The sequence below is a fragment of the Balaenoptera ricei genome, chromosome 3, assembly GCF_028023285.1.
Source record: "Balaenoptera ricei isolate mBalRic1 chromosome 3, mBalRic1.hap2, whole genome shotgun sequence".
Lineage (NCBI taxonomy): Eukaryota > Metazoa > Chordata > Mammalia > Artiodactyla > Balaenopteridae > Balaenoptera > Balaenoptera ricei.
In genome coordinates, this window is record NC_082641.1 from 165,202,057 (window position 1) to 165,215,890 (window position 13,834).

General features: G+C 42.5%; 1 protein-coding gene across 5 annotated transcripts in view; it reads right to left on the bottom strand.

Annotated features, from left to right (window-relative positions):
- Positions 1-13,834, bottom strand: part of RUFY1 (RUN and FYVE domain containing 1) — a 59,144-nt gene that overhangs the window by 44,658 nt on the left and 652 nt on the right. For 3 of the 5 annotated variants that reach the window (XM_059917910.1, XM_059917911.1, XM_059917909.1), the window contains exons 2-3: positions 4,899-5,072; positions 3,387-3,504 (exon numbers count right to left, since the gene is read on the bottom strand). In XM_059917910.1, the coding sequence (XP_059773893.1) occupies positions 3,387-3,504; positions 4,899-5,072 (292 nt within the window). Of the gene's footprint in view, positions 1-3,386; positions 3,505-4,898; positions 5,073-5,339; positions 5,399-13,834 lie in introns of those variants that run through there. The other 2 variants (XM_059917912.1, XM_059917913.1) reach the window with 2 other exon arrangements.

Consider the following 13,834-nt stretch of genomic DNA (forward strand, 5'->3'; position numbering starts at 1 on the left):
ATATCTGTCATTTTGAAATTCTTTCCAGACACGGAATTTTTCGTTCATTTTTTCATAGCTTTAGAGTGTTTCAGTATTGGACTGCACTATAATTTATTTAGCTGGTTTTTATCTAGGCTGTTTCTAATCTTCCGCTGTTACAAATACTGCTGCAACAGGTATTTCTGTACATGTGTCATTTTCATGTGTTAGATCTACGAGATAAAACTCCTAGAAGTGGAATTGCTGGGTCAAAGGGTAGATGTATTGGTGGTTTTCGTGGATAGTGCCAAACTGTCTTCCATGAGAAGCAGTGCAATAATGAGGTCACTGGGGGAGGTGGAGGGGCATAAAAATAGAATCTTATCTATTTGTCTGTCCGACTATGCACTGAAAGGGTCTAGAAGGATACTGACCAAGATATTAATTGTAGTTTTTTTTTCTGAGTAGTAAGCTAACAGAAGCACCTTTTTTGTTTCTTAATTAAAAGTTATGTAATAAGAAAAAAAGGTTTTTTTTTTGTTATCTTGTTTTTTTAGAATTTATTTATTTTTGGCTGTGTTGGGTCCTTGTTGCTGCGCGCGGGCTTTCTCTAGTTGCGGTGAACGGGGGTTACTCTTCGTTGCAGTGCGTGTGCTTCTCATTGTGGTGGCTTCTCTTGTTGCAGAGCCCGGGCTCTAGGCATGTGTGCTTCAGTAGTTGTGGCACACGGGCTCTAGAGCACAGGCTTCGTTGCTCCGCGGCATGTGGGATCTTCCCAGACCAGGGATCGAACCCATGTTTCCTGCATCGGCAGGCGGATTCTTAACCACTGCGCCACCAGGGAAGTCCCCAAAGAGGTTGTTTTTAATTTTCAAAAAAGAGAGAGACAAGCTTTGTTGTCTGGGTTTAAGTGCCAATCTTAAGTGTAATCTTATTCAGTGTGTAACAGTATGTTTAATAATAAACCATGACATGAAAACAATGAAATATTTTGGGTGATAGGCCATACTGTAAAAGATATTTTTATCTCAATTAGACAAGGACATTAAACTCTAGAGGGATGTCTCTCAGGATGCAAAGTTCGTCCTGCAAGTTTCAAACCACCTTAGAGCAAATAGTCTCTACCCTCAAAAAAAATTCTGGTCATAACTTCCAAAATAACTGCAGAAATTTTAGAACTTTTGTTACTATTTAATGAAATAGTAAAAACACTGCAGCTCTTTATAGAGCAAAGCAGTAGCCTTTTCTCACGTGGCTCCCAACAAGGCTAGTCTTCCAGAGGCATCAAGAGGAGGGAGCTACTGTGTATCTCCTTTTTGGCAGACAGAGGGAGGATTCTGGTACTTAAGCTACTTACTTGTTTAGCATCCACAGGGAACAGAAGCAGTGAGTTTAGCTGACAATAAGCTCTTTGTTAGCACAACAAGACTTCAAAAATGCCTCCCGTGCCTAAGTGGAAACAGCCTGAGTGCAGGAGGAGGGAGAGCCCTGCTCCATCCAACCAGGCCGCCCAGGGACACGGTCTAGTGCTGCACTCCTGAGGGAGTGAGCTCACTGGAAGGGGATGGACAATAGGACCACATAAAGAACAAGTGGAGGGACTTCCCTGGTGGCACAGCGGTTAAGAATCCGCCTGCCAATGCAGGGGACACAGGTTCGAGCCCTGGTCCGGGAAGATCCCACATGTCACGGAGCAACAAAGCCTGTGCGCCACAACTACTGAGCCCGCGCTCTAGAACTCGCGGGCCACAATTACTGAAGCCTGCGTGCCTAGAGCCCGTGCTCTGAAACAAGAGAAGCCACTGCAGTGAGAAGCCCGCACACTGCAATGAAGACCCAAAGCCGCCAAAAATAAATAAATAAATAAATTAAAAAAAAAAAAAAGAACTGAAGAAACAAGGCAGAAGACGTAGGAGGCTCATGAGGGGGTCACCAAATAAATATATGAAAGGTTGTCGCCTGCTAAAGGTTTTCACCTTAGGTGGTATAGGCCCAGAGGGATGAACCAGGGACAGAGACAGAAGGCTTAAGTCCTATGAATGCACAGGGCTCAGCAACGATGGAGTTTAGTGGGATTTAGAGGGTTTCAGAGGCCATCAGACCTGTGTTTTCTTCCTGGTTCCACCACTCCCTTGCTGAGGGACCTTGAGGAAGTTACTTAACTACTCTGAGTCTCAGTTTCTGCACTTGTAGATGGGGACACCAACAGCTTAGTTCCTAGGGATTTGTGGAGGATAAAATGAGATAATGAAATGTCCTTAGCACAATGCCTGGCACATGGCAGGCCCTTAGTTAATGGTGGTGGCTATTATTATTATCTGAAAATGGAATAAGCTGGCTCTGCAGGAGAAGGTCAAACAGAGGCTGGACAGTTGAGTCCCCTGTGAAAGACTCTGCCGGGAGAACTTTTGCATTGGCCTAAGGATCTCCAGGGCCCTTTCTAAATGCAGATTCCATGATACGCCTTTTTGTGTTCCATTCAGTTTTTTTTTTTTTTTTTTTAATCTCTGCAATTATTAGTTTATTAGTATCATCCAGGACTCAGATGTTCAGTATTCTTCCTGAAATTACATAAAACAAATGCAAATGGAAAGAATCCAAGTCAAAATTATATAACAAAACAGCACTCCATCACAAAAGCGTGTAAAATTACAAGAACGCTATTTTAAAACACTGGCACTTTAAGAGAACGATAATCTCAAAATCCACAAAATTGCCAAATTGTTCCCTAAACTGTTAGGCAGATAAACATATGACCCCTATACGTAGGGATCCCAAGGGCAAACACAGATAAGGCAAACGATTCATTAGTGCCAGCCTTTCCACAAATGTCTCTTGTCCTGGAATCTAAAATCTGTTCCAAACTGTATTATTCAGAAAACTGCCCAGGTGCATCTGTGAGTCTTTTTTTTTTTTTTGTTAACATCTTTATTGGAGTATAATTGCTTTATAATGGTGTGTTAGTCTCTGCTTTATAACAAAGTGAATCAGCTCTACATATACATATATCCCCATATCTCCTCCCTCTTGCGTCTCCCTCCCACCCTCCCTATCCCACCCCTCTAGGTGGTCACAGAGCACCCACATGCATCTGAAGCAGCAATTCCAGGAGTGTAACAACTCCTTTTCCTCCTGTAACTGCTCTTTGGGTGACAACACCTTTTCACTATTTGACCTTGTATGACAAGCAGAAATCATTGTCCCCATTTTAAAGAAAAGGAAACTGAGGCTCAGAGAGGGGCAAATTTTCTCAAGCTTATGTGGAGAATGAGCAGCAGAGCTGGGACTAAAGTCTAAGTAGAGTGTAGCTTTTGCTACAATTTGTTCTAAATTAGAAAACGCTTTATCAGCAAGAAATAGAGAAATTGATAAATACAAGGAAGTTTTCTTAAAACATCAAATCGATGTAACTACTTCTCACTCACTTTAATTCTGGCAGATTTCTGACACTAGTGGCTATATCTGACGCTTCTGGACAAAGTTTCTCCACCAGCTCCAAAGGACCAAAGAAAGATTTATTTTGGCCAATAAAACTCTTCTTAACTAAAAGGGAAAACAGAAGTGTTATTCATAAGAACAGGTTGCAAAATGTCTTCAGGGTCCCACAGTCTCTCTCCCAAAAGCCGAATGAATGCTGTAGAGCTGCACTGCTTACTCATTCTGATTCAGTCTCGGGGACTGGGAGAGGCCAGGTACCAAATGAGCTCTCCCTTCCTCTAATGAAAGGGTTTCTCTGATATACCCACTAGGCTCTTTCTTTCAAGTATTTATTGACCATGAAATAAAACAAGTGCTCAAATGATCACCTGTGAAATACTTGCCCTTTCTCCCTCCTATGCCAAAGTCAATTCTTGACTTCAAATCATCACCACCATGATGCCAAAGTCAATTCTTGATTTCAAATCACCACCACCATCTCTCATCTGAACTGCTGCAATAATCTCCTAATGGGTTTCCCTGCTCCTAATACCATCACCTCCCCACCTTTCTAATCTGTCCTCCACAGAGCTGGAACTTCTTTTAAAAATGTAAGTTAGATCTTGTTTTTCCCTTGCTGAAAATCCTCTAAATACTCTTAGAATAAAATCCAGCTCCTCACCTGACCTATAAAGGCCTACGTGATCCAGCCCATCCCAACTGCCCTGACCTCACCTCCTCCTTCTCAGCATGCCTCAGTTACCTGGTGTCTTCCTGAAACCAAGGTTGGTCCCACTCAGGACTTTGCACCTGTTTTGTTCTGTCTTTCTAGGAGGGCTCTTGCCCCAAACATTTGCAAGGTTGACTCCTTCTTCTCTTTTAGGTCTCAGCTCACATTTCACCTCCCCAGAAAGACCTTTACCTCTCACCCTAGTTGAAAGGTTTTTCCCTTGATTCTCTATCATTTAACCTATTTTGCATCCCTGAATTTGTAGCATTTTGTAATTATGTTTGCTTCTGAGTTTGTTGTCTGTCTCCTCTTCTAGAACTGTGCTGTCCAAGGTAGTCACTAGCCACAAGTGCTACTGAAATGTAGCCAGTGCAATTGAGATGTGCTGTAAGTGTAAAACACACAGTGGATCTTTAAGCCTCAGTGTAAAAAAGAATGCAAAATATCTCATTAGTAAGGTTTATGCTGATTATATGTGTCAAAATGATAATATTTTGGCTATATTGGGATAAATTACTAAAAGTAATTTCATCTGTTTCTTTTCGGTTTTTTTAAAACGTGTCTACTAGAACATTAGAAATTACACATGTGGCTTGCATGGCATTTCTATTGGACAGCGCTGCTCTAGAATGTCGCGTCTTGTGGGCAGGGACCTTGTTTGTCTTGTGCACTGTTTGTCTTGTGTGCACAAGAACAACACCAGCACCCAGAACAACGTTTTTGGCATTGATGATGCTGGGAAACAGCTAGCCCGAATTTTTCAAGCCCCCGCCCCCGCCCTCAGGCTCACCTTTCAGCCCATGTTTGAGGCAGTGCTCCATCACTACAAAGAACTGCTGCAAGGGGGCATGGTCTGCATCCAGGCTGCGGCCCAGGCTCAGGGCAGACTGGAGCAAGACCTTGATGCTGAGTTTCATCATGTGCATCAGGTTGACACGCTCCTCCATCATCTGGCACTTGGAAGCTGGAGGACAGAAGCGGGGACAGCTTCGTTAGTGGACTGAGTGTAGCCCGGGGTGAGGAGGCTGGACGCGGAACAATGGAGGGAAGACCGGCCAGGCGGTCTGCTCGGAGCGCGGACGTGCGGGTTAAGTGGCGATCGCAGCCAACTGGGCCCTGACCCCGGGAGGTCACAGCCGCATGTGGGCGGCGGGGGCCGAGGGTCAGACTCTAGAGGCCTCTCCCTGGTAGCTCAGCGCGTTGCTACGGCGACGACCCTTCCAAGACTCACCGCGAACAGCTTCTCCCACACCCCCATTCCATTTTTGACTAATGGAAGGGCGCAAACTCCAGGAAGCCCTGCCCCAAGCTAGAAGGCTTGCTGGGAAAGTGCTCCACCCCCTCTCGTTCCTATTGGAGGAGTCCAGCTCGCGGCCACGCCCATGGAGCTCACGGGCGCCATTTTGACTTTTCCGCCAGGACGGAGGTAGCGGCTTCCGGGCTTGGTTGGGTTGGTCCGCCCACCGGCCACGGGGCTTTCTGAGCCGGTTGTTTTGCCTGAGAGTGCCAGCCGGAGCCCTCGGGGAAGCATCAGTTCCTCAGTAATGGACTCAAATTTTCGTTGTTACCCATCTTTCGTCCACAATTAGTGGACAATTACGAGTTTTACACTTCTTTTGTAAATAAAACCGTTAGAATAAAATGAACTCAGCTGCTTTTCAACTCCATTAACCTTGTCACTTTGAGAGTAAAAGTTTGTAGTCAATATCAGCTATCCATGACAAATTCTTACCAAGTGTCATCTCAAGCCCAGGAAACTGTCACTCGAGAAATTAAAAACATAGACCCCAAACTATAACCTACTCCCGGCAGGAAAAATACCCCGGGCCAGCGCGCCCCTCTCTCCGCACCTGCGCCATCGTTCGGTCTTTTAAATGGATTGGGGTGGGGTGGGGTGGGGTGGGGATCTTATTGTTTTAGTTTGCAGTTGTTCGTTACAGATGTTAAGCAGCTTTTCATGTTTGTCTCCTAGTATTCCTTCTATGAATTGCCTGTTAAATCTTTTAACTTTCTTGATTTGTTTGCCTTTGTTTTATTGGTCCGTATATTCTGGATATTAATCCTTTGTCTACCTGCTTTATTTCATGGGCAGTAAATAATATGGACATATAAATAGTTAAAAGAGCATATGTATGTGTAGCTAAATCGAAAAGAATGATATTATGACTGTGAATTCTAATACAGGTATTAAGTAAATATGGTTGCGACTAGAGACAGCCTGGGACTGAAAATTCTAAATTCTCATCAAAACCCAAGAGGACAGCTGCTGGGAAAGAAAAATCGGTCTAAACCTTTCATCTTGGTGTGGAAAAAGAAAAATGGACTTTAAGTAAAGCATTTGGGTGGGAGTGGTATAATTATTTTTAAATTTTGAGAGAATCCTATGTATTACATTTATAAATTTGAAAAGTTTAATGAAATGGATGATAGGCAAAGGGAATAGAAAATGTAAAACCCCATCAAGAAGAGGGGGAAATCCTGAATAGACCAATAACCACAGAAGCAATTTGTAAAGATTTATTCTTAGAGAAGATACCAATCCCCGGTCTAAAAACGAAGTCTAGTGTTGTTCGAATGGGAATACGTACGCAGCAAGTCCTACAGAGGGCTAGGCAGGCCCAGATATTTTAAGGAAGTCGATTTCTAGATCCTCAAGTTTCACAGGCACTCTTTCTCCTTCCACTCTACAGAAGAACCGCAATTCACTCCTTGTCCCATATCTTCCTCTTTTTTTAAAAAATAAACTTATTTATTTATTCATTTATTTAATTTTTGGCTGCATTGTGTCTTCGCTGCTGCACGCGGGTTTTCTCTAGTTGCTGAGAGTGGGGGCTACTCTTTGTTGCGGTGTGCGGGCTTCTCATTGCAGTGGCTTCTCTTGTTGCAGAGCATGGGCTCTAGGCACGTGGGCTTCAGTAGTTATGGCTCATGGGCTCTAGAGCGCAGGCTCAGTAGTTGTGGCACACGGGCTTAGTTGCTCCGTAGCATGTGGGATCTTCCCGGACCAGGGCACGAACCCGTGTCCCCTGCATTGGCAGGCGGATTCTTAACCACTGCGCCACCAGGGAAGCCCCCATATCTTCCTCTTGATGCACTAACCTGGGGTGCAGAAAGTCTCACACACCAAATGGAGGTGAAACCTCCTTTGATGATTAATCAAGTCACCCAAAACATGAAGAGCTTCCAGTCTCTCATTGTTTTGTTGAACTTAGTTAAACTTGGTCTTGGGAGAGAGGGTTGGTCTCCAGCCCTCTGCTGGGTATCCTGAATTTAGAGAGTTAAAAAAAATTTTCCCCCACAAATATGAATATACTTAATTGTTTTCAGTCAGTCTCAATACTCATCCCCTGGATATGCCATTAACTTGATGGACACGTTCAATAAATTAAATGAGCCAAACTGCAGCTACAAGTTTTTGATGAAAATGGATTTCAAGTACATGTAAACTAACTTTTTAAAAATTAATTAATTAATTAATTTTGGCCATATGGGACTTAGTTCCCTGACTAGGGATCAAACCTGTGTCCCCTCCAGTGGAAGTGTGCAGTCCCAACCACTGGACAGCCAGGGAATTCCCTAAACTAACTCTTTTTGTCAAAAAATATTGTATTGGCAAGGTGTAATGAAATAAGCAATGTTTAGATATCCCCAACCATTTTGAGTGTTCTGAGTTAAAGTGAAAGAATTATAAGGCATAATTATCATCTGATAAGTCTTGATAAAGCCTTTTTTGGGGAACTTCCCAGAGGTAGAGAAATTTCTTTAATGTGACTAGGTTGCATCCTTTTGCAAGTAAGGTGATTTTCATTTGAACAAAATGAATATTTGAACAAAAATGAACAAAAATTTTTTTTGACATTAGATCAATGTGATTTGGGGCATATAACTTAGAAGGAGTTCAAAGACTTGAACAACATTACTATAACAAAACTGTCCATTTCATACCTGAGTCACTTTGCTGTACAGCAGAAATGAACACAACATTGTAAATCAACTATACTTCAATAAAACTTAAAAAAAAGTTTGGTAGAATTTACCAATGGGAAAAAAAACCCTGTCCATTTCTATTTCTTATTTATATGAGCCAGATTTCTCAAGGATCACATCTATAGAAAATCAAAAAAGAGGAATAAAATTGATTGAGTCTTATCACATTTTATCAGTAAATATATATATTCATCTACAAGTACATGCTAATTAAAAAACCAACACCAGCTCATGAAGAGAATTCCAAGAAAAATTTATGTATAATTACTTATAAAATTATATTTATATTCCTTTAATCAACTTAGCATTACTAATAATTCTAATGGTAATTCGTTCCAGAAGAAAAAAAAATTTTTTTTTAATTTATTTATTTTATTTATTTATTTTTGGCTGCATTGGGTCCTTGTTGCTGAGCACAGGCTTTCTCTAGTTGTGGCGAGAGGGGGCTACTCTTCGTTGCGGTGCATGAGCTTCTCATTGTGGTGGCTTCTCTTGTTGCAGAGCATGGGGTCTAGGCCCGCGGGCTTCAGTAGTTGTGGCTCGCAGGCTCTAGAGCACAGCCTCAGTAGTTGTGGTGCACGGGCTTAGTTGCTCGTGGCATGTAGGATCTTCCCGGACCAGGGCTCGAACCTGTGTCCCCTGCCTTGGCAGGCGGAGTCTTAACCACTGCGCCACCAGGGAAGCCCAAGAAAAAATATTTTATACACTCAGCTTTAGTCACAAGAAAAGTTTATTACATTTTAATTAATTTACATATTTTTTCTGAGATGTATGATAGGATGACCAATAAAAAATATTTAAAACGTACATAAGTGGATTGGAAATTCAAGTCCAAGGAATAAAAGGGAAAAATGTAAAATTTTCAAATATTAATTAACTTGTTATTTATTTGTAAGATGGATGGTAGTGTTATCAAATCATTAAGGTAATTATATACCACTTGATACACTTAAAAGAATGATATCATGGTTTTATTTTAAAAAGTCAATTTTACAATAAACCAGAAAATGTATTCTAAACTTTAAAGTTATGATGAAGAATTTTATGTATCAACTTTAAAAGCTGAAGATTTTTTTTTAGGGGGTCATGTGAACAAAAAATGTGAAGACTAGTGCTTAAGGCAGTGGCTCCTACCATCGTTCCTGGGAACACAGCAGTGTCCATCCCCTGGTTGGGTTAGTCACCTATTCCCATTTGAGCTCAATTTAGGGTCATGGAAAATTGGAGCTGGAAGGATCTTTAAGCTGTTTCATCTCTCAATTTTATTAGCTTTGTGACCTTGGCTAAGCTATTCACCTCTCTAAGCTTTGTTAATAATAGTTCAACACAACACACAGAATGTCACAAAATTCTATACTTATTGAATTGCTAAGTAAATGGTCTGATCAGGGATCTCGACCTTGACTGTTGTAGAGGGGCTGGGCCTGTAACATAAAAGAGTGACGCAGTGAGAGGACAAGCTGGAGAGAACGTGCAGCCACCTTCTTGCTGGAGGAATGCTGACTGATCATATGTGCCAGATGGGAGTTTTCAGGAGAAGCTGGTGATCTGGATTTTTATGGAAAACCTGGTAATTGGCTAAAAAAAATTTTAAATGCTTATAAAAGCATTTAAGTATAAACTATGCAGGATGGAAAAAAATGCAACTACCAGCCACAAACATCTCAAAGGGCTGCTCTATACCTTTGGTGTAGAGAATAAGTATTCACTTCAGGGAGTGGATTCTACATATATTTTTTTTTTTGATCGGGTTCTGAATTATAGAGAATTAACTAGATTCTTTATAAATTTGAGTTTTAGTTTTGATTAGCCCTTTGGTGTCTTGAAAGATCTTATAATACAGTATGGTGTTACCCTGTACTGACAATGAAGAAAACCATTTTACACTTTCCTAATTTTCCGGAATTTTCACTTATCTCAATGGCTAGCTTAAGGAGTTCAGCAATGTGAAATGAAAAAGTCATCGTACTTCATTTTGGAAGGAGCAATATCACTTGTGCAGAGGTGCTCTGACACATGGAAAAAAAATTTGCCATGGAAGACAACAGAGAAAGGCATAATACATATCACCTACCTAATGCCAAATATATATCTAAATACTTTTAAAATTAAAGAATGACTTTTTCAGTGAATTTTGTTATTCATCCTTTAGGACAGGGGTCCCTATCCCCCGGGCCACGGACCGGTACTGGTCTGTGGCCTGTTAGGAAGTGGGCCACACAGCAGGAGGTGAGTGGCGGGTGAGCGAGCGAAGTTTCATCTGTATTTACAGCTGCTCCCCATCGCTCGCATTACCACCTGAGCCCTGCCTCCTGTCAGATCAGCGGCGGCATTGGATTCTCTCATAGGGGCACGAACCCTACTGTGAACTGTGTATGCGTGGGATCTAGGTTGCGCGCTCCTTATGAGAATCTAATGCCTGATGATCTGAGGCAGTGCGCTAGTGCTGGGGAGTGGCTGCAAATACAGATTATCATTAGCAGAGAGGTTTCACTGCACAGAGACCATAATCAATTGCTTGCAGACTCATATCAAAACCCTATCAGTGAGTGGCAAGTGAAGACAAGCTCAGGGCTCCCACTGATTCTGCATTATGGTGAGTTGTATAATTATTTCATTGTATATTACAACGTAATAATAATAGAAATAAAGTGCCCAATAAATGTAATGTGCTTGAATCATCCCGAAACCATTCCCCCCACCTTGCCCCCTGACCAAGTCTGTGGAAAAATTGTCTTCCATGAAACCGGTCCCTGGTGCCAAAAAGGTTGGGGACCACTGCTTTAGGGGGAGGCATTACTTTAAAAAGCACGATGTAGAACCCTGTGTGTGTATACTGTGGTTTGTGTGAAAACTGTGTGTATAGAGATGAAAGCACATGTTACATGCACAGACACTCTGAAATACAATAGGATTGGGGACAGTTTCTGGGAAGGAGGACTTATTCTACACTGAGTGTCCTTTAGTACAGTTTGCTTTTTGTTTTTGTTTTACCATGTGTATTACCTTTAGAAAAAATACCAAAAAACCAATCAAGATAACTACAGAGAAGGCAATCATTGTGGCAAGTTGTGCTGCCAGACCCCACGTGGGATAACATTTTAAAACAAGTATTCAAAGCGTTCCACATTCCACGACATTCCACAGCATTTTCCTTAAACTTGTATCACCAAAAAAAAATTTTATCTGGCAATAGTGCTGCTCACATTCAGTCACCGCTCCTTCACCACTCCCTCTGAATAATCTCTGTTCTCACTGCTTTTGTAAGCTGATACGCAGATCAATGGAAAAGAGATGAAATGAGCCAGCCCTGACTGGAGTGGTGGCCGCCATCTTCTCCTGACCTGCTTTTCTGAGGCCTCTGCAGAGTATGCTACCCAGGGCTCAGGTCCTTTTCCCCATCCCCACTCCTGTCCTACCTGATGGCTTCAAATCTGGGTTACTCTCGGAGACCAGCCACACAGCTCACCCCAGCTGCTCCCCACACTTCTGCCCTCAGTAAGCCACGTTCACAATTTTCGCCAGATTTGAGTGGCAGTTATTTACTTAATATTTTCTTTAAATTGACTAATTAAAAATCCATATGTATATATTACAGCATTTTACTTATAAAATTATTTAAAGGCATCAAGGCATTGAGGTGATGTGACTAAGAGCACAGGCTTGAGAGGCAGCCTGTCTTGGTTCAAGTCCTGGCTCTGCCATTTCTAAGTAACTTTGTCAAATTACTTCTCTTTAATGCAGTTTCCCTCTTTATAAATAGGGGATAATAACGGTACCTACCACGTGGGGCAGGCTACGTGGGCGGAGGCATGAAGTCAACCTCTCCCTCCCATGGCCGTAAGTGACAGCAATTTCCTGCAGGGATGCAGTCCCTATCTGGTTGGGTGGGTGAGAGGCTGCTGCCCAGTGGCTGCCTAATGTGCTGTGCCGCTGCCAGCCTGGGGCAGGCCAGTGCATACCTGGCCCCGCCCTGAGAGTCAGACAGCATAACCCCAACCCTCCCTGGGGCAGCACTGGTCATGCAGTGTGGTCAGGGAGGGGTAGGGAGAAGCCCCAGGGCAGTTCAAGTGGACCAGAGAGGCAGAGAACCTGTCCCAGGGAGACAGTGGAAGATGGGACCACACAAAAGCCCGGCTCCAAGGCCCCCACACATGCTCCTTTGTCCCATCAGACTTCACTTAATACAAATTCAAAGATAAAATTAGTAAGAATTTCTATCATGGGGCACTTCTGAGTACCTGGCCCTGCACAATCACACTGATTAAAGCCTGCATTGATTGCACATCATGAAGCCAGTTCAGCGATCACCTAGGATTATTGTGAAGATTAAATGAACTAATGTATGTACAGACCTAAGACTAATATCTGGCACCTAGGAAGCACAATATAAGTGCTGGGTATTATTTATAGCATTACCATAAATAGAAAACAAGTATTTTTCAAATATGCATTTGTTCAACAAATATTTATTATTCTGTGCTAGGCACAGTTCTAGGCACTGGCACATTTTATTTATCACCAAACAGCTAACATGTATTATTTGCTTACTAAGAAGCCTCCAGAAGACCCCATGCCTTGACTCTCAGGACTGACCACCAATGGTGGGCATACAGTCAAACACCCATTGATGTGTGTAAAGGTAGCGAGCTAGTGGGAACTAGATTCCTGAGTTAAACAGGCTCCTTCATTACCTTCTAGTCCTAGTTTCCATCGCCAAAGAAATACTGTTTTCTATCTCAAGTCAGATTTTAAACTTTACTCATTAATCTTTCTTAACCAGTGAAACTCTCACAATTCACTATCCTGGTGCCAGTGTTGACTTCTACATCAAATATACATTGGACAGGATGGAATCAAGAAACCTCAAAGGCAGGGACTTCCCTGGTGGTCCAGCGGTAAAGGATCCGCCTTCCAACGCAGGGGACGCTGGTTGGATCCCTGGCTGGGGAACTAAGATCCCACATGCTGCGGGGCAACTAAGCCCGTATGCCTCAATGAGAGCCCCCATGCTGCAAACCACTAAGCCCAGGCGCCCTGGAGTCTGCGCGCCACAACTAGAGAGAATCGTGTGCGCCTCAATGAAGATCTCAAGTGCTGCAACTAAGACCTGACGCAGCCAAAAAAATAAATTAAATAAATATTAAAAAAGAGTACTTGTTAAAAAAAAAAAAAGGAACCTCAAAGGCACACTATAATGTAATGCTTCTTAGAGAGCACTCCACAGTCTTTAGTGAACTCTGCCCCACAGCACTTTGTGTGATGAAAATGTTCTCACTGCACAATCCAATACAGTAGCCACTAGCCACGTGTAGACTACTGAGCACTTCAAATGTGGCTGTTGTGACTGAGGAACTGAATTTTTAACATTTAAACATCACATGTGGGTAGTGGCTACTGTATTGGTTGGCACAGCTCTAAATATTTGGCTTTACAGGGCTAAGTCACACTCTAAATATCATAATCATTTAATGTTTCCATTCTCACTCATTTGCTGAAACTCTATTATAGATGACAAAGGCTTAAAAGGACTATAAGAGATCATTGGGTGAACCACAAAGTTCCTATTTAACAGGCTGGGAAATGTGGTGACTTTTCTGCATGACACAGCTAGTTGGTTGTAGAGCTCACCTGGAACCCTCACCCCCTTAATTCCGCATTGGTGCTTTGACTCCCCGGTGAGTCGAGATGCGCCGTCAACAACTGGAGGTGTGAGCCAGGATGGCATTTTGAGATTTA